Source organism: Triticum aestivum, chromosome 6B (assembly GCF_018294505.1).
Source record: "Triticum aestivum cultivar Chinese Spring chromosome 6B, IWGSC CS RefSeq v2.1, whole genome shotgun sequence".
Taxonomy (NCBI): domain Eukaryota; kingdom Viridiplantae; phylum Streptophyta; class Magnoliopsida; order Poales; family Poaceae; genus Triticum; species Triticum aestivum.
Genome location: NC_057810.1, coordinates 432,643,352 through 432,661,714, shown reverse-complemented (window position 1 = coordinate 432,661,714; position 18,363 = coordinate 432,643,352). Strand labels below are relative to the sequence as shown.

At 44.2% G+C, this 18,363-nt stretch overlaps 1 protein-coding gene across 2 annotated transcripts; it reads right to left on the bottom strand.

The window, feature by feature from the left end:
- Nucleotides 1-5,574: 5,574 nt before the first annotated feature.
- On the bottom strand, nucleotides 5,575-17,732 carry LOC123137361 (uncharacterized). Of its 2 annotated transcripts, XM_044557083.1 has the most exons (10): nucleotides 17,188-17,729; nucleotides 16,902-17,034; nucleotides 16,727-16,808; nucleotides 14,837-14,934; nucleotides 14,665-14,760; nucleotides 7,539-7,589; nucleotides 7,379-7,456; nucleotides 6,132-7,118; nucleotides 5,922-6,025; nucleotides 5,575-5,835 (listed from the first exon to the last, which is right to left on the bottom strand). In XM_044557083.1, exons 1-10 carry the CDS (start codon nucleotides 17,295-17,297, stop codon nucleotides 5,814-5,816), a joined length of 1,761 nt encoding a protein of 586 aa, XP_044413018.1. In that variant the 5' UTR covers nucleotides 17,298-17,729; the 3' UTR covers nucleotides 5,575-5,813. The 2 variants fall into 2 exon arrangements, with proteins under 2 accessions (XP_044413018.1, XP_044413019.1); XM_044557084.1 differs by lacking the exon at nucleotides 5,922-6,025 and having other exon boundaries at nucleotides 17,188-17,732.
- Between the last annotated feature and the right edge of the window lie 631 nt (nucleotides 17,733-18,363).

Here is an 18,363-nt window from a genome sequence, read left to right as displayed (position 1 = left end):
ATCCCACAATACCGCTGAATCAAGAAAAGACCAAGGAAGGAAGCAATCTGAATATCAACGCTCACAAACTCCTTTGTGTTCTAGTCATGATGTCATCTACGCATAGACCTAGCTCTGATACCACTATTGGGGAATGTTGCATGGGAAACAAAAAAGTTCCTACGCTCACCAAGTTCAATTTAGGAGATGCACATCTACGAGAGGAGAGATTGGATCTACATACCCTTGTAGATTGCTAAGAGGAAGCATTAACAAATTCGGTTGATGTAGTCGAACGTCTTCACGATCCAATCATGATCCGTCCATGAACTCCTGATCAAGTGTCCAACGGACTGCACCTCCGCGTTCAGCACATGTGTGGCTCGATGACGTCTCCTCCTTCTTGATCCAGCAAGAGAGGGAGAATAAATAGATGGGATCTCAATCAGCATGACGGCGTGGTGGAGATGGTGGTGGAGCAATCCCAGCAGGGCTTCGCCAAGCGCTCCATAGATGCGATCTGAGGAGAAAACAGAGTAATGGGAGAGGTAGGGCTGCCTCCAGGGCGTGGTAATTGGTGTGCTCAGCCCCCCACGCCCCTTCCCACTATATATAGGGGTGTGGGAGGCCTAGGGGCGCATCCCTAGCCCCTCCTCCAAGGAGGGGAGGCGTCCAAGGGGAGGAGTGTCCTCCAAGTCAAGTGGAGGGCCCCCTTAGGGTTTCCCTTCCCCTAGGCGCATGGGCCTCTTTGAGGATGGTGCCCCTAGCCCAATAAGGCTAGGACGCCCCCTTACAGCCCATGCACGCACTAGAACCCTCCGAAACCTTCTAGAACCTTCCAGAAACTTCCGGAAGCTTCCCGGTACAATGCCGGTAAAACCCGAAACTTTTCCGGTAGCCAAAATATGACTTCCCATATATAAATCTTTACCTCCGGACTATTCCAGAGATCCTCGTGATGTCCGGGATCTCATCCGGAACTCCGAACAACATTCGGTCACCAACATGAATATCCCAATACTACTCTAGTGTCACCGAACGTTAAGCGTGCGAACCCTACGGGTTCGAGAATCATGTGGACATGACCGAGACACCTCTCCGATCAATAACCAATAGCAGGACCAGGATGCCCATATTGGTTCCCACATATTCCACAAAGATCTTTATCAGTTGAACCATGATGCCAAGGATTCAATCAATCCCGTATGCAGTTCCCTTTGTCTAGCGGTATGTTACTTGCCCGAGATTCAATCATCGGTATCTCCATACCTAGTTCAATATCGTTACTGGCAAGTCTCTTTACTCGTTCTGTAATACAAGATCATGTGACTAACTCCTTAGTCACATTGCTTGCAAGCCTGTTGTGATGTTGTATTACCGAGTGGGCCCTGAGATACCTCTCTGTCACACGGAGTCAGTGGCGGATCCAGGAATTGAACTTAGTCGGGGTGAAACATTGGAGGCATAAAATTTTGATTGACAAATGCAAGCCCGTTGAACCAAATATCATAAAATTCAAATATGAAGCTAGATGCACTCGAAAAATAATATAACCAATGATTTAGAACAGTTCAACATTCTCGACAACTAGGTGATGTGACCGCCAAAAATCACAAAATCTAACTTGAACGTCACATAGAACTACTAACATGGACTCACATTGCTTGAATCATTCATTCAATGGCCCAGAATGTTCAACTCCATGACTAATAGATGCCTACAGCATGTGAACAAGCTGGATATCAATATATGTCTTAGAACAAGTAAGCAAATAGTTTGAAACTTGTTGATTGTCGCTTGCTGATTTTGCAAATTGTAGTTGCGCGTTTGCAGGAGCTCGATGCTCTGCTTTCGCTGCCTCCTTGGTTGGCCCATCCACGGCCGGCGGATCTAGATCAGGTGCCTGGCGGCCGGCTGCCGGTGGCTGGGGGCGGCGAGGCGGAGCTATGTGGTGGCGTGCCGGCGGCGGCTAGCTTAGTCTCGGTTGATTTGGGGATTTCTTTGGACTGCCTCTGTACCTTTTTTTAGGTAAGACTGCCTCTGTACCTGTTCGGGGGATTGGGGTGTGGCCGGGCAAAAGATTGGCGCTATGGGTTGCTATTGGGCTTGGGTGTGACAACGCAGTCCAGTGCAAATCCCACTTGTATCGGCCCATGTACAAAACGAACAGTATTTTTCGTATACGGGATTTCGGCTACCCGGGGCAGCCGACCATAGTCGCCCCTACCGTGGCGCCGCCACTGCACGGAGTGACAAATCCCAATCTTGATCCATGCCAACTCAACAGACACCCTCAGAGGTACTTGTAGAGCATCTTTATAGTCACCTAGTTATGTTGCGATGTTTGATACACACAAGGTATTCCTCCGGTATCAGAGTTGCATGATCTCATGGTCTTAGGAACAGATACTTGACATGAAGAAAGTAGTACAATAAACTCATACGATCAAATGCTATGCTTACGGTTGGGTCTTGTCCATCACATCATTCTACTAATGATGTGGTCCCATTATCAAATGACAACTCATGTATATGGTTAGGAAACCTTAACCATCTTTGATCAACGAGCTAGTCTAGTAGAGGCTCACTAGGGATACGTTGTTGTCTATGTATCCACACATGTATCTGAGTTTCCGATCAATACAATTCTAGCATGGATAATAAACATTATCATGAGCAAGGAAATATGATAATAACACGTTGTTGTCTATGTATCCACACATGTATCTGAGTTTCCGATCAATACAATTCTAGCATGGATAATAAACATTATCATGAGCAAGGAAATATGATAATAACCAATTTATTATTGCCTCCAGGGCATATTTCCAACATAGTCCACATGTTGAACTATGGTAACATCCATCGAGATATCATGGTAAGATTTTTCCTATTATGTCACCAGTGCTACATTCTTCTTAAGCTAAACTACATTTTTCTAAGTATGTTATTATGATGTTCTTCAACAGAAACTCCCGGCGGATTGTGTACCTCGTCTTATGGAAAAGAAAGGTGACATGAACATTATTAGCTTACGGCCAAGTTGGTCTACGCTTCATCGTAGTGCATACACGATTCATCAAAGAGATGACGTCCTCACAATCAAAGACTGGAGAAAAATTCTGAATGATCACAGAGAACTACTTGGGGGCAACATCAAGCGCAACCCACAAATGGGAGACAGGTTCATTTGTATTCTCCATAATGGAGAGTCAGGGGTTTACCTGTTTTATGCTATTTTACCTTGGAGAGAGTAGCAGGTCTTAGGTGGTTATGTGCTACATTGTGCTAGAATGATGAGCTAGTTCCTATATGACTATGATGATGAGTTGTTATCATGATGATGATGATGATGAGTTATGTTCTACATTGTGCTAGAATGATGAGCTAGTTCCTATATTACTATGATGATGAGTTGTTATCATGATGATGATGATGAGTTATGTGCTACATTGTGCTAGAATGATGAGCTAGTTCCTATATGACTATGATGATGAGTTATTATTATTATGATGATGATGATGATGAGTTATTATGATCATGATGAGTTATTATATCATTGGGTGGAAGAAACACGGATTAGATTCATGTGACCAAAAGTTGGATTAGTAGGATAGTAACATGACTGCAACACGTGAACCTATTGCAGCCAATCTCGTACCTTGAGATTATTTTTTCTATTTTAGTTCACCCAATTTTATAATGAACAAAATTTAAACCATTCTAATTGTAATATTTAGCACTTTATGATATCCGTATATCACTTTTGTGCTCATATCAAAAAGATATGGTTCGAAACAAAAAGGTGTTAACAATTCATCAAACAGTTTTTGTCTAAGGGTAGTACAGACATTTCATCACACTACTCAATCCACAATCTCAACGCACAATCTCAGAAAAGAATTCGGCGATAGATTCTGTGGGAAGCAGATTCTGTGATAATTTTCTAGAATCTTAGTTTTGCAGAATACTGCACGAAAAGAACTGGGCCATAGGAGAGTTGTAGATCATCTCCTTAAAGCACTCAAACATATCTTCAAGATTGTACTCCCTAAAAACCATTCTCAAAACTTAATACTCAATAAATTCCTTAGTGCTGAGAGGGTGAGGTCTAGCCATGCCAGAATGTTAACTCCCAAAGGAGCTCTTCTTTTGTTAAATTGTCCTCTTTTACATAGATACACCATTTAAACTTCATTTCAAACACAAGTTGAACTTTATTCCAAACGTCATGACACTCACAAGGTTAACATGCACTAAACATACTCCACGGCTTGATAAACTTGTTTTAGTGACACAAAAATGACATGATATGAAACAAAAATCGACACAACAGAAATTTAACTACTACTTATATTTCTTCCACTCAAATGAGTTGAGCCTCCTCTTGCGCTCCTCCCTATGGTGCATGTTGACCGCAAAAAATGCCAACGAAGGCCGAGTCCCAATGAGCTCGGTTTCAAATTTTATTTTTTCAGAGCACGAAAAATTTCAAATTTATTTGTGAACACACATGCACATGTATACTACGTGTGTGCAAAATTTCACATGATCGTACTTTTACATGCAGCGTACAAAGAAAAGACAAATACACATTTTTAAACTGGCCTTTCATTTTTGTTATTGGGCAGGAATTTTTTATTTTGTACAGCATACAAATTACAACATTTTTCACGAAATTTCACAAGTTCTTGTGGAATACATATACGTTTCCGTTGTTTTTTTTTCAGATTTTTTTGAAACTTTTAAATATGTTTTTTGATATTTTCAAAACACGAGCTCACTAGAGCCTAGCCTCCAAACATCTGCACTCATGTTGACTGTCCCTAGTATCAGCCACGACTAGGTTCGAGACCTAGGGGAGAACTCGCTAATTTTCTGGTAAATATTGGATAGCTTAGACAAGTTGATGTATGGGACTGGCCCGGGAACCATTTTTTGTCATTGAGCGGCACAATCATGCTTTCCCATTATGCATGCATGCACGCAATAATATCAGCCAAAGCCCTATAGGTGTTTAAAATCTTAAAAAGTTTTAGCTCTCAAACTATTAACGAGTGACATCCGCTTTTAGAGTTGACTTCTTAGCTACTAAATCTTATGATAGGATCTAATGTCAACATGTTTCAACAACTTATTATTTTGTTTTTACTTCCTTATCAACTTACAAAAGTCACTTATTGTCAATTTAATGAACATCAATGTACACGTGTACAATTTGCTTACTTCTTGAATACCCACTCTTTAGTTATGCATAACATTGGAATTAAAAAAATGCAAATTTCTGATAATTCTCTCATGACAACTTTTCATGTCTAACATGCTAACAACTTAGGGGCGACAAAAAAAATTACAGATTTTATTTTAAAGCCCTCGATCTCTAATCAAATTAACAATTTGTGAAAAATAAATACTTTAAAATTTTAAAAATTGACAATTAATATAATTGATATCAAGATAAGGTTGAAAATTCATGCATACATACATGCGCTCTCTCCGAGGAAAAAGTTCCCAACATCCACAATGCAGGATTTTTTATTTTTTTTTGCTAAGCATATAAGAGTACGGAAGCAATGTCTATGGACTCGTTGCTACTTGGAAAGGCCAAATTTGTGCTACTTATCCATCAGTCTGGCATTCAATTATTTCAGCAGTTGGAGGAAATCTTCCTCAAAACAGCCTCCGATTCAATCTTCGGTTCCCCAAAAAAAGCAACAAAAAATAAACAGCACAAATCAAGCTAAGATCAGACACTAAAATAAAACATGGAGAAGTCTTCTATAACATGCTCGCTACCAAGGAAGCCTGCTCAGTCATTCCTGCCGCTCACCATTTTATTTCTTCCTCTTCTTCAATCTACATAGATGCAAAAATATAAAATATGGAACAATATTTAAGTTATGTAAAAGACTAGAAGATATAGGACTACACAGGGAACCTACTTTCGCCTTGATGACATTTTCCTATGAATGAAAGCAAGATACAGTGGGTAGTAGGATGTTAGGATCCTATCTGACAGGCCCAACCGAAAAGGAATGATACCATCCTGTTACACCAACATTATCAAACAGAAAAAGTATTCAACTTCAACTAAATAATAAATGCACAAATCCACTAAAGGAAAAAGGCAAACAGAAGAAGAAAATGCATACCTTGTTTGCCTTTTCAGGCATATGCATCAAAAAATTTCTCTTAAAGTTGAGCTGAATCGTGCCTTTATTGCCGTCTTTTCGCCTCTTCTGCCTCTTCTTTACACCCTTGCTAGCTTGCCTCATTTTGTGCTTCTTTTGGCTTCTCTTTTTTATTGCAATTGCATCTTCTTCTACATCCTCCATACCATCAACTTCCTTGGCAATTTCCTCATCTTCTCCCACCTCAACCAAGTACTCATTGTCCATGGTAATCTCACTCCATGTATCTATATAAGGGCAAGCTACAAAGAAATCTTTCTTGAACTTGAGAGCATCTTCATCACTAAGCTCATCCCTTATGTTGACATTCGTCATAAATTCACTATGATGGTTAATCAGAAGTGTCCTTCTGTGTTCTGGTGTAAGCCACACTGGGTCATCACTCAATGCTTGCAAGCAGGTCAACGGATCTTTACCATCCAACACAGGCTGGACCGCAAAATTAAGTGCATCCTCCAATTCCTCAGGTATCAGCGTTGAAGGGAAGCAGGACCTAATAAGGAACTCAAGCTGTCTCACGTTTCCCACTGCCAATTCATTTGCATATTTACTGACCATAAGCCCATATATCTTAATTTGATGTCCTCTTATGAGGACATTGTCCAACTTTATATCTGATGCAAAACAACTTCCTGATGCAAATAGATTCACATATTCAAGCACCACAGACTGAAGGATAGATAGGAACCTATTTCTAATGAAGACATGCTGCTTGCTGGTGGAAGACCCAATTATATGTTTTCTCTTTAGAGCAGGTTCCTTCGACAGTAGATCAAGGAGTGAAGCATTGAACCCCTCGTACTGCCCTGCCAGTGTTAGCTTGTGATCATTCCTTAGAAGAACTGTGAATGTTCGCCCATGCAACTCAACATGATGAGGTGTATATGACCCTGAACAATCACTTGAGCCATAGTACACAGCTGAACATAACTCCAGCGTTTCACCAATCTGTGAATCAAAATGACAGCTCAAACAAATTATTACATGAGCCTTTCTGTCATAACATTCGTAAAGGCGATAAATAGGAAAACAATACTACAGAGCATAAATAATGGATTCCACAAGGAGCAACAAAAAAACATATTTAATACTGTTGCAGAGAAATGCCCAATAAGTAATATTCTTTGAATATTTCAACATACAGTCAACACCATAAAACAGGATGAACCGATTGGATACCCTAGAAAATGGTGACATTAGTGAGTTACCTGATTTTGGGACAAGTCAAAATCTTGCTTCAAGTCTCCCTGTGAATCTAAAAGCTTCAAACTGAAAAATGGACCAACCTACATGCAATTCACATATCTGTTAAGTCATATATGTGTCGATACGACTACCAGAAACGATAAAGCAACACTTTATTTTTACCTCAGTGAGAACTAATGAACCGGTAGCGTCCAACTCAGGGTAGCTATCAATCTAGTTAATAGAAGAAAAGAATCTCAGGACAACCATAAATAACAATATTTTTTAGAAAGTTTAAAAGCTTTGTGTCTCTTGTATTGAAAAGGCAGGAACAAAGTCACTTGTTCAGCCAAGCGAGCAGGATCAGAAAGAAACAGGGCAAGAAAAGGAAAAGGGAAGGCAGTGTTAGGAAGTATTAGTATAGGTCTAGGAGTCCTTATTAGTCTATGTTTAGTTTCCTTACACCTCCAGTCATATGTAATATATATATGCCCATTGGGCCTTCAATAAAGATAAGTTGCTTTCCTAACATGGTATTAGAGCCTAGGTTTAGGTCCCCTCCGACGCCGCAACTCGCCTCATGATCAATTTTTTTTTCCGTAATCTATCTTCGATCGGTCCCCTGGATCGATCTCATGCCGCTGCTGCCATCGATACTAGATCGATCGAGTCCGGAAAGAACATTCCCGCTGTTGCTCCCTCCAAGTCGTGCGGTGACTGCCGCCTCACCCGGTCGCCATCAAGATCTACGCCCAGGCCGCTCCAGGTCGCCCGGCAAGCCTACTGGATCGATGCGCCGTTGGGCCTCTACACGTTCACTGTTGGGCAGCCATGGGCCGACTCCTATATTTGGACCCTCGACGGCCGCTCCTGCCCTCCCAGATCGACGTGCCCTGCAGCAGGTCTCCCATCCGGATCGATGCACCCGCCTGCTGGATCCCGTCGCTGTACGCTTTGCATCCATCTGATTAGGGCCGCCTGCGGCCTTCCATCCAGATCGGGCAGAGCCATCGATGGTCACGTCTCCAGATCAGGTGTGCTGTCGTTTCTCCGTCTGCCTCATCTCGATCTTAGCTCGTGCGACTCATGCTAGCTACTCTCACACGTCCTGCTATACTGCTGCCCTTTTCTGCGCTGTTGTGGAGCTCTCCTTGCTACACGTGCTAGCTTCTGCTCCGTTCGGACCTTGATTATTTTTTTCAACAACAACAACAAAAAAGTCCAATATCTTCTACATGCATGATGGCTTTTGCATCGTTTTCTCGTGGGTGCTTTCCTTCTAGCTTTATAATTTCCGCTGCGTCCACCAAATTAGTTGTATTTTGTGTTTTCTCATGTCATGTGAGTCCATACCTATATTCGTCAGCCTTTTTTTTGGTCATTGTCCTTTGTATAGGATTTCTGTGGCCTCTCTTTGCATTGTTGATCTAAGCCCATTCTCTTGCCGTCGAGCTTCTTTCGCCGTCGGTTTTCATGGACCATGATTCTTTAAGCAATGCTTCTTCTCTTGATGTGCCATCTTCTTTCGACAACCCATCTTCTCTTGATACTTCTCTTGTATCTTCTATTGATGCGCTGTCTTCCTCTGATGTGCCATCTCTTCTTTATCCCCTTTGGCGACTCGACAGGATTTGGATTATCATTTTTTTCTTTTCTAATTTTACACTTCAAATGCAATGCTATTGCATACGCTTTGCATTTGAGGGGGGCTGTTAGGAAGTATTAGTATAGGTCTAGGAGTCCTTATTAGTCTATGTTTAGTTTCCTTACACCTTCAGTCATATGTAATATATATATATGCCCCTTGGGCCTTCAATAAAGATAAGTTGCTTTCCTAACAGGCAGAACATATAGAAAAAGAGGAATAAGCTAAAAATACCTCCCGATATATATGTTATCATGTATACTATGAACAGATAGAGTACCTTCTAGTTCAGGTTTGCAGCTTCACCAATTATGTTCCAAAAATTATAGTTAGCTGCTCAAGGGAAATTCTTACCTGAAGTAATAGAACTAATTGTAATATTTAGATTGTGGATAACAACGTTGCTAGAGAACTGGACGACAACAATGTCAACTATAAAATTAGGTATGATTTTTTTTTAGTTTCTAGATTAAAGATCATTTAGACTATATTAATATGTTAGAGCTTATAGATATGAAAATTGAAGAACATATCTATTTTTTTGTGGGAAAAGTGAGTTGATCAGGATTTTCTAGGTTCTAGCATACTCCTTTGGGTCATAAAACTAGAAGTAGGACATGTCTAAACATAGATCTCAGCACGACAAAAGAAAGGCTTCAATCTCCTTGTAGATATACTCCCTCAGACTACAAAAGAAGGGTGTGAAATCCTGGACCGCATGGATTAAATCGCTGGCTAAGTTTTGTCCCAAGTTTACCCCTGGAAAGTGGGACTGCAGTTTTAACTTCCCTCCATTTTGCACGCACTGACTGGTCATTTGTCCCCTCAATTTAGCTCGCACGCACACCGTCCATGCCCTCGCCGTCCACCATCCTCTCGGCAACGATTAAGCCCAGGCCAAGCTCGCCATGTGCGCCATCAATTTCCTCGCCATCCACTACCCTCTTGGAATCGAGCTTGACCCGCACTCCATTCATACACTTGTAGTCCACCTCCATATCAACATCGATACACTGCGCATCGTGCACGCCTTCCATGCGCTCAACATCCTCGAGCCTGGCCTCAACAATGCGGTCATCGACGCGACCTCGGCGTCGATGGTGGCATTGGCGCGCACCATGCCACTACGTCCTCTAGGCCAACCGGGGCAGTCTGCACCACCACAACGGACCCATGGCCTGGTTCGGCACCCACAATCACCACTATGTCACCATCCACGGCGGCCACAACCACCACATCTATCTCGCCGAGCACAGCGTGTGCAATCGCCATGACTTGGCGAGCGGAGAAGACATGTGTCCTCTTCCAGGCCATCTTCCTAAGCCGGTGCATTCACCACATAGTCTTGGAGGTTATGGGAAGGAAATCGATCAATCTATTTGGGAAGGGATCTGAGAAGTGAGAGATGTTGTATATGTGGGTCATATCAGCCCATGAGGCCCAGGCCCATACGATTCCAGTGACAAACCTAGACAAGAGAGTGCACGACGATGTCTGGGTAGAGGCACCGCCACAACCTATCGACACTGCCATTGGTACGTCTCTCCTCTGCCCACATGGTATCAGAGATGGCGGCGACGACGGCGTCTCTCCTCTTCGGTTGATTTCAGCACTTCAACACCTCTTTGAAACCCCCAGCAAGGTGCTTCTCCATCCTTAAAATTCCAGAAGTGACATCTTTGTTGCACAAAGTACATCGGAGCGTCAATTTGTCATGCAGATCAGGTGAATAAGCATATTTCCATGCTAGGCCCTTGTTCCTAGTTGGCTTCCTTGCAAGATCCTTCGATGGATCGTAACCCTCCTCAGCTTGAGCTGCAGCAGCTGCTAAACACACTACTTGAGATATTGAAGGTGTCGTAGACATTGTAGTTCTGACCCTGGATCTTGAAATTGAAGCAAGCAAAACGAAATAAGGAAGAGAGCAGGGGGAAATCAAATCAGGGAAGAAAGGAAGGAGAGAAGGGAGAATTATTGTGCTGCTTGCTTTCTCCAACCTAGCAGAGGGGCGGATCCAGTAGCCCAGCAGAGGGACGGGGACTGTTGGAGCAGATCCAGGGAGAGCAGAAGCAATGGAGGGAGAGGGTCGGAGCAATAGAGCGGAGGGGCGGTGGTGGGTGGCGGCGCCGGTGGGTGGGTGCTGGTGGCGCCTCCTAGCAGACTCCCATGTGAGGCGGCTCGGGGCGAGCTGAAACCTAGCGGAGATATTTTCCTCCACGGGCTAGCGGGCTGTGCACTTATCCCATCCCAAATCCTAAAAAATGAATAAATTTAGAACAGGGATGCATTTGTACTTGAAAACTAACTCAATCAAGTTCAGAGCCATGCAACTATGCGGATGAAGCCCAAGGAGGAGAACCGGGTACCCAAGCAAGTTCAAAGGCATCCAACAGCACTGCAGCCTCAAAGAAAAACAAGACTTGTTTTATTGTGACGGAGCCGGCAAAGAAGAAAAACAAGTCAATTGCAGATGAGATAAGGAAGACACAGGAGGAGGTTGTCTCTGAGAGGCATAGCACAAAGGGCAATCAGTTAAAAATCAAGGACTATGGCAAAAAGATGCAGGAACAAACAGAACTTGTAGATGGTCATGTAGCTGACTTTCTCTATGAGAATTGCCTTCCACTAAATATTACTCCCTCCGTCCCAAAATAAGTGTCTCAACTTTGTACTAGCTTTAGTACAAAGTTATACTAAGCTTGAGACACTTATTTTGGGACGGAGGGAGTATTAATTCAAGAAGTTAGGAGATTATGTTGGAGTCTATAGGACAGTATGGATCTGATTATATATCACCTTCTTACCATGATGTGAGGATACCGTTGCTTCAGAAGGCGAAGCTAAAGACCGACAAGTTGAGAAGCATCAATTGGCATGGAAGGAATATGGTTGCACTCTCATGTCCAGTGGGTGGACGGGCGACACTTGATCGATTTTCTCGCCAAATAGTCCTGAAGGTACATTCTTTTTAGGGACATCTAATGTTTCTTCTGAGTCCGTTACTGCTGAGTTAGTTGCAACATTACTGAGTGAGCAGATTGAGGCAATTGGGCCTGAATTGGTAGTCCAGGTGGTTGGCGACAATGGTTCCGATTACTAGGCAGCCGGGAGATTTCTAATGGATAAGTATCCAAATTTGTATTGGACACCTTGTGCTGCCAACTGTTTGGATCTTATGCTAGAGGGCATTGGAAAGATAAGAGAATTTAGTGATTGCATTGCTAAAGCAAAGAGAACAACCAGATTTATTTATGCCCATGGTAGGGTTCTTGATCAAATGAGAAGCTTGAATGGTAAGAGAGATCTTGTGAGGCCTGGAGCAACTCGTTTTGCAACAGCATTCCTCACACTGGTCAGCATGTTGCAACAACGCCATCATCTGAAAGCTCTCTTTGTTAGCATAGAATGGCATGCAGACAAGTTGAAGACCACCACACCAGGGAAGATGGCTGAAAAAACCATGCTCTCTGTGACGTTTTGGCAATCGGTGGAGAATTGCACGAGAGCTTCACAACCCATTCTTCAAGCTTTGAGAATTGTAGATGGTGATGAGATGCCAGCAATGCCAGTATGTAATGAGAATTGTAGATGGTGATAGTGCATATGGTGGCGTTGCTTATGATCTCCAATCTTATGCAAATCGAATCATTAGTCTATGCTGTTCCTCTTCCAGCTGCGAGCGCAATTGGAGTGTATTTAATCATGTAAGTAACTACCAATTGGATGGTTTGATAGCTAAGTGCAGCACCTTCTCACCAAAGAATTTGCTTGCAGATCCATACCAAAGGAAGAAACTGCTTGGAGTATAAGAGATTGAATAAGCTAGCCTATGTCTCTTACAACAGGCAAATGACAACTAGGTTTCAAAAGTTAAGTGAGCAAGGTTGCAAAGGAAAGAGGGCTAATGCACTTACCCTAGAAGAATGTCAGTGGGATAATGAGTGGGTTGATGTCAGTGCTGAATTGGTTCAACAAAATGAAGCTAACAATGATAATCCACTACTTTGGTCCCAAGTTGATGAGGCTGTTGGTGCGACAGATGGTCTAAGTGGACGCCATGTTCCAAGGAGGGCTCGCGGTGATTTTAGTGAGTCAAGTCTAGTTTTGACCCACTGGCCCTCATATGGTTTATACTCAAAGGCCAAATCCGGTCATCAATGATGAGGAGTTGAGGGCTGAACTGGAAGCTGGAGATATTGATAGTGACATGGAGACAAATGATGAAGACAAATGATGAAGACATAGAGATATCAATCTGGACTGATTTGAGGCTTGAAGATGTGTATCTTTAATTGCTTTTGCTGGACTGAACTTGTGGTGTTGTTGAACCTCTCTATTTCCATGATGACCTCCTTTATTTTGTAACTCAGACCACTTATGTTGGTCTTGTGATGCTGTGTGAACATATTTATTTGCTATCTTCGGTTCTTCATATATCCTTGGAGTGCTGACTTTTTTCTTATGCCATTGCTTGAGTGTTTATCTGTTTGATAGTGCAAATCTGATTGCTTTTATCTTTTGTAGGCTGCTAGTGCTGGTTTGTGGCTAAAAAGCACGGATACGGGGACACGGACACGGCGACACGCATACGGGGACACGGGATACGGCATTTTCCAAAAACAGCCCATCGGGGACATGGCAAGTATATATAAAAAAATAAAAAAATGCCATGTAATATAGAGTTAAAGACGAAAAAATAACGAGAAAGAGATTGCCCCATTCAGCAGTAACTGGGCCACAAAGAAGATGATCCATTAGTAGTTGGGCCAGCCCAGCTAGTGCCGTTTCAAGACCAACTGGATGCTACAGATTAACCTGCACCTTTAAAACTCAAACCCTATCTCTCTCTGCCCTAACGCTTTGACCAAGCCGCCAAACTCCTTCCAGCGGTGGATCTCTCATCTACCCCGCAGCAGGCCAGCAGCTCTGGCCACCGCCCTCCTCCCAGCGTGCTCCTCTTGCTGCAGCAGCGGCAGCGGCCCACGCTGCAGCGGGGTATGCAGCAGCAGCAACGGCGGCGGCGCGGGCGCGACAGCAGCAGCACCGCGGTGGCAAGGGCGCAGCAGCAGCACGGCGGCGTGGGCAAAGAAGCAGCAGCGCGGCGGCGGTAGGGTGCTCCAGATCCAGCGTTGCGTCGTATCCCTTTCGTGCCCCAGCCGTGTCCTCCCTTTTTCTTTCTTTCTTTTAATTCTTAATTCGGGAAATACGCCGGGATACGTGTATCCCTGCGTGTCTGAGCGTGTCCCCGTGTCCCGCCGTGTCAGCACGGGGATTCGGCAACTTCTGCGGTGTCCATGCTTTGTAGGTTTGTGGAGAAGCAAAGGCCCTGGCCATTCGATATTACAATTGGCACAGCCTCAGGTTCTTCATCAAACTTCCATGCATTCTATTTGTATTGTCTGTAATACTGTGCTATTGTTATATATAGTATAAATTATATTGTGTGCTACAGTACCATGTCGCCTAGTTTCGATTAGTCTATAAGCCTCATCCTTCGAACGACTCGTTGACTCTTCGACTCGTAAAGGTTGGAGGGGAAAAGACTCCTAGGGTCTTAACAAATGGCAAGAACAGGTTGGTTTGAAACTACTGTGAGGCCAAAAAAGCTAGATTGCCAGATATCACCGCAATAAAAACTGAAAATCTGCTAGTAGGATTCAATACCTTGAAATTCCTGAAACATAATGAAGATCCAGTTGTGGTGAAAACAAATAGATGATCACTTTTTAGTAAATCTTCATTCTCTGAAGAGCCAAAGATCTGCAAGACAAATGCTCGGATTATATCTGCAAGGTATTAAAATTTTATGGAATACATAAAATGAAGTGCTCCTTACAGTAATGAGCCTTTTTTTCACTTCAGTGTTACTCAAATCGGATGAAAAAGCAATTGCGGGTCGTTTGGCTGTGATGAAATTTTTTCCATGTATTATTGCTGCAAAAGAAATACATATATGAAATAGTCAGTAAAATAATAACAATATTTGCAACAACTATAATGAAATCATTTACAGTGAGTGGCAATATCAGAGGCATATAACGACACCACGGCCATGAACTAACCATATGTACGGCAGTCTATCTATCTAAATCATGATTAGTCGCTATATTTAGGATTACATAAAGATAAGGTAGGATATCAAAGACAAAAGTTCCTCCTAAGGATAGTGTTTTTCTGGAGCAGTGCCGCCCTGGGGCATATATATAGTACTCCCTCCGTCCCAAAATAAGTGTCTTGAGCTTAGTACAAATTTGTACTAGAGCTAGTACAAAGTTGAGACACTTATTTTGAGACGGAGGGAGTATATGGTAAGTCGGTTTCTAATGCTGAACCTGAACCGACCATGCAGCTCTAATAGCTGTCTAGCTGCATGCACCATCTTACTGGCTACTATTACTGCCTAGCTAAGTAGTTATAATACAAGGATTACAGCTAAAAAGGTACATTCCACAAAATAAGATACTAAATAGGTACTCCCTCTGTTCCTAAATATAGGTCCTTTTAGAGATTTCAATATGGACTACATACGGAGCAAAATGGATGAATCTCATTCTAAAATCCGTCTATATAGATCCGTATCTAGTGCGCATTGAAATCTTTAAAAAGACTTACATTTAGAGTTTCTTTGGTAGCATGCATGGAGAGTATATAGGCTGAGAAGTTCCCAACCCGACCCACTTTTGCTTGTTTGATAGGGTGTATGGGCTCACCTGAGCTATGCCCATCTGATGCTCTAAAAGGCCCTCAGACATGCCCATCTCATGTACCCCAGATAGGCCTGCCGGGGCGAGCGAGGCTCTGGCCGACCCACCCCTCCCTCGAACGACCCTCGCTCGTGCCCCCTCTCGTCCCGCTAGCCCCCATTCTCCCCTGACCTAGCCGCCTCTCCCACTACCTTGGACACCACCGGCTGATCTACCCCGCCGTCTTCTACCTCGCCACCGCCCCTGCTGATCTGGTCTTCCTCGCCGCTGCCTCACCGCTGGTCCCTCGCTCAACCCACCGGCCACCCTTCAACCTCGCCGCCGCCAGCCCCAGCATGCCGTCGCCGCCGAGGCAGCACCTCCGCCCTTCCTTCCCCTACCTCCTCCTTCCTGCCTCGGGCCTCCACTGGGTGATTTTTTTTTATTTTGTCAAGTATGTATCTTCTGTACAGAGAGCCTACTATGGTTAGAAAATTGTATTCATGAAGGATTTCATTAATTATCTATGTACAAAGAGCCAGCCTACTATGGTTAAGTCAAAATTTATGCATGAAGGATTTGGTGAACTATCTATCTTCTTTTCATTGCTTGTCATGCTGAAACTTTTTGACATGATTTGATTTGTTTGTATTGTCATAGATGGATGAATTATGTCGTGCTAAGTTTCCTGTTTTTTTGCATATCTTTTCTACTAAGATTTGAATTGTTTGTATTGTCATATATGGATGAATTGGCAAGAAAATGAAGGCAACTAATTGTGAGAGGAGCCGGTCTAGTGGCTGGATTGTATGCTTACATCATGCAGGCTACCAAACAGTCTCAGCTCAGCATGCGTCAGTACATACATTGCTACCAAACAACTGCGGTTGCATGTACTAACCATGTCTAGACTAAGTATGTCTCCCAGGGGAACAACTATGCTAGCGTGGGAACAGCTACCAAACACATCCTTAGAAACGGAGGGAGTACATTCCAGGCAATAAATGATTTAACTAAGCAAAACATCTGCTGAGCATATGTACCTGGATTAAGAAGGAACTTCATGCAGACATTGTTGGCAATATCATGCATCCAGCAAATCATCTGCTCCTCCTCTTCTTCCCACTGTCATTAAGGAGTATAACAATTGTTCGTAAATAAACAAACAATGCAAAATGCAAAGCGATAAATAAATACAATATGCAAAAAAAATATCACCTCAAAAAACAGGCACATGTCTGCCTTACTCCACCTTAGAAACATGATCCTTTGATTCGAGCAACAGACATAAGACTTCCCTTCATTGTCACAGCACAAAAGATAAGTCAAATGCTTCAAGAGAAGCTCATACCTGCGGAAAGATGGCACAAGAAATGTTGTAAGAAAATTTTAAACATGAACATGCCAAATTTTAAACATATACGTGCGTGTACATTTACTAAGTAGAAAGAGGTGCAACCGTTTCATAGGGCAAATTAAGATGGGGTGCGTTCGCAAAATATACCGTTTAGGAATGCCAGGCGTGTGAGCCACCACAAGTTTTCTAGGGACCAGGAGCGGGACGTTGGTGGAGGTCAAGGAAAGGACGTCTGAATCTATAGGCACACTGCTCATCGTCGCTGAACGGTGCTCGCCGCGGACTGGGAGGGGATTAGGGCGGTGGGGAGGGGCAGAGCAGCGAGGGGAGTGGCGGCTGGAGTTGAAGGACAGAAGCCGCTCTCGAGCTCCCGGCGACTGCGCACTGTCGCTTAGCGCACCTACGAACGCACCTTGATGCCCCCTCCCCCCTGGAACTTGCGCTGGATGCAGTGGCCGACCACGGAGACGAAGTGGACGGCAGTATTGCAGTAGCCGACGAGGTGGACGCCGTTCGTGCCCCGCCTCGACGGGGACGAGCGCGCAGGAGAGAGGCGAAGCCGCGACTGTTCGAGGTCTCGGCTGGAGATCGGGACGACAGATAGGAGGAGGCGGCCTCACGGGGTGTAACGGTGCCGCGGCGATCTAGGGTTTGAGCTACGAGGAGATCGGGAGGAGAAGGGAAAGAGGAGAAGGCAGGAAAGTGCTTACATGTATACCTGGCCAAATGGGCCGGCCCGGCCCCACCTGGGTTAAACGGGCCAGGCACGGCACGGCCCGGCCAGGCACACGAAGCACCCGATCCGTGCCGGGCCGGCACGCGTGCTGACCTCTGAGGCCAGGCACGGCCTTTTTTTGGAAACAATCGCTGTCGCTGTCGTTGCCTCGACGCTCCCCTGGTCGATCCCTACCGTTGTCGCTAGCCGTGTCGGGCCGGGCTGGCACGCATGCCAGCAGAGGCAGTTGGAAGACCGTTCGCTCTCATGTAACTAATGGACCGAGTCCTACGTAGTTAGGCGCTCTATCCACTCCTCTCGTGACTCGCACGTTGTGCATGCCCTCGTATAGCTCGGGCAGTTACTCTCTGTACATGGCATATAACCCCTTCGTGGGAAATGGAATGAATCACGCATTGCTTTCCATAATTCAACTTGGCACCAGAGCCTTCCTTCCTGCGAGCCTACCATGGACATCGGCAACTCCTCTTCCTCCGGCGATCTCACCAGCACCACTGCTCCTCCGCCGCCGCCGGTTCTCCCCTCCTCTGGGCTCCTCACCCCTTTCGCTTCCGCCCCGCTCACAACCCCTTCCGCCGCCATGACTA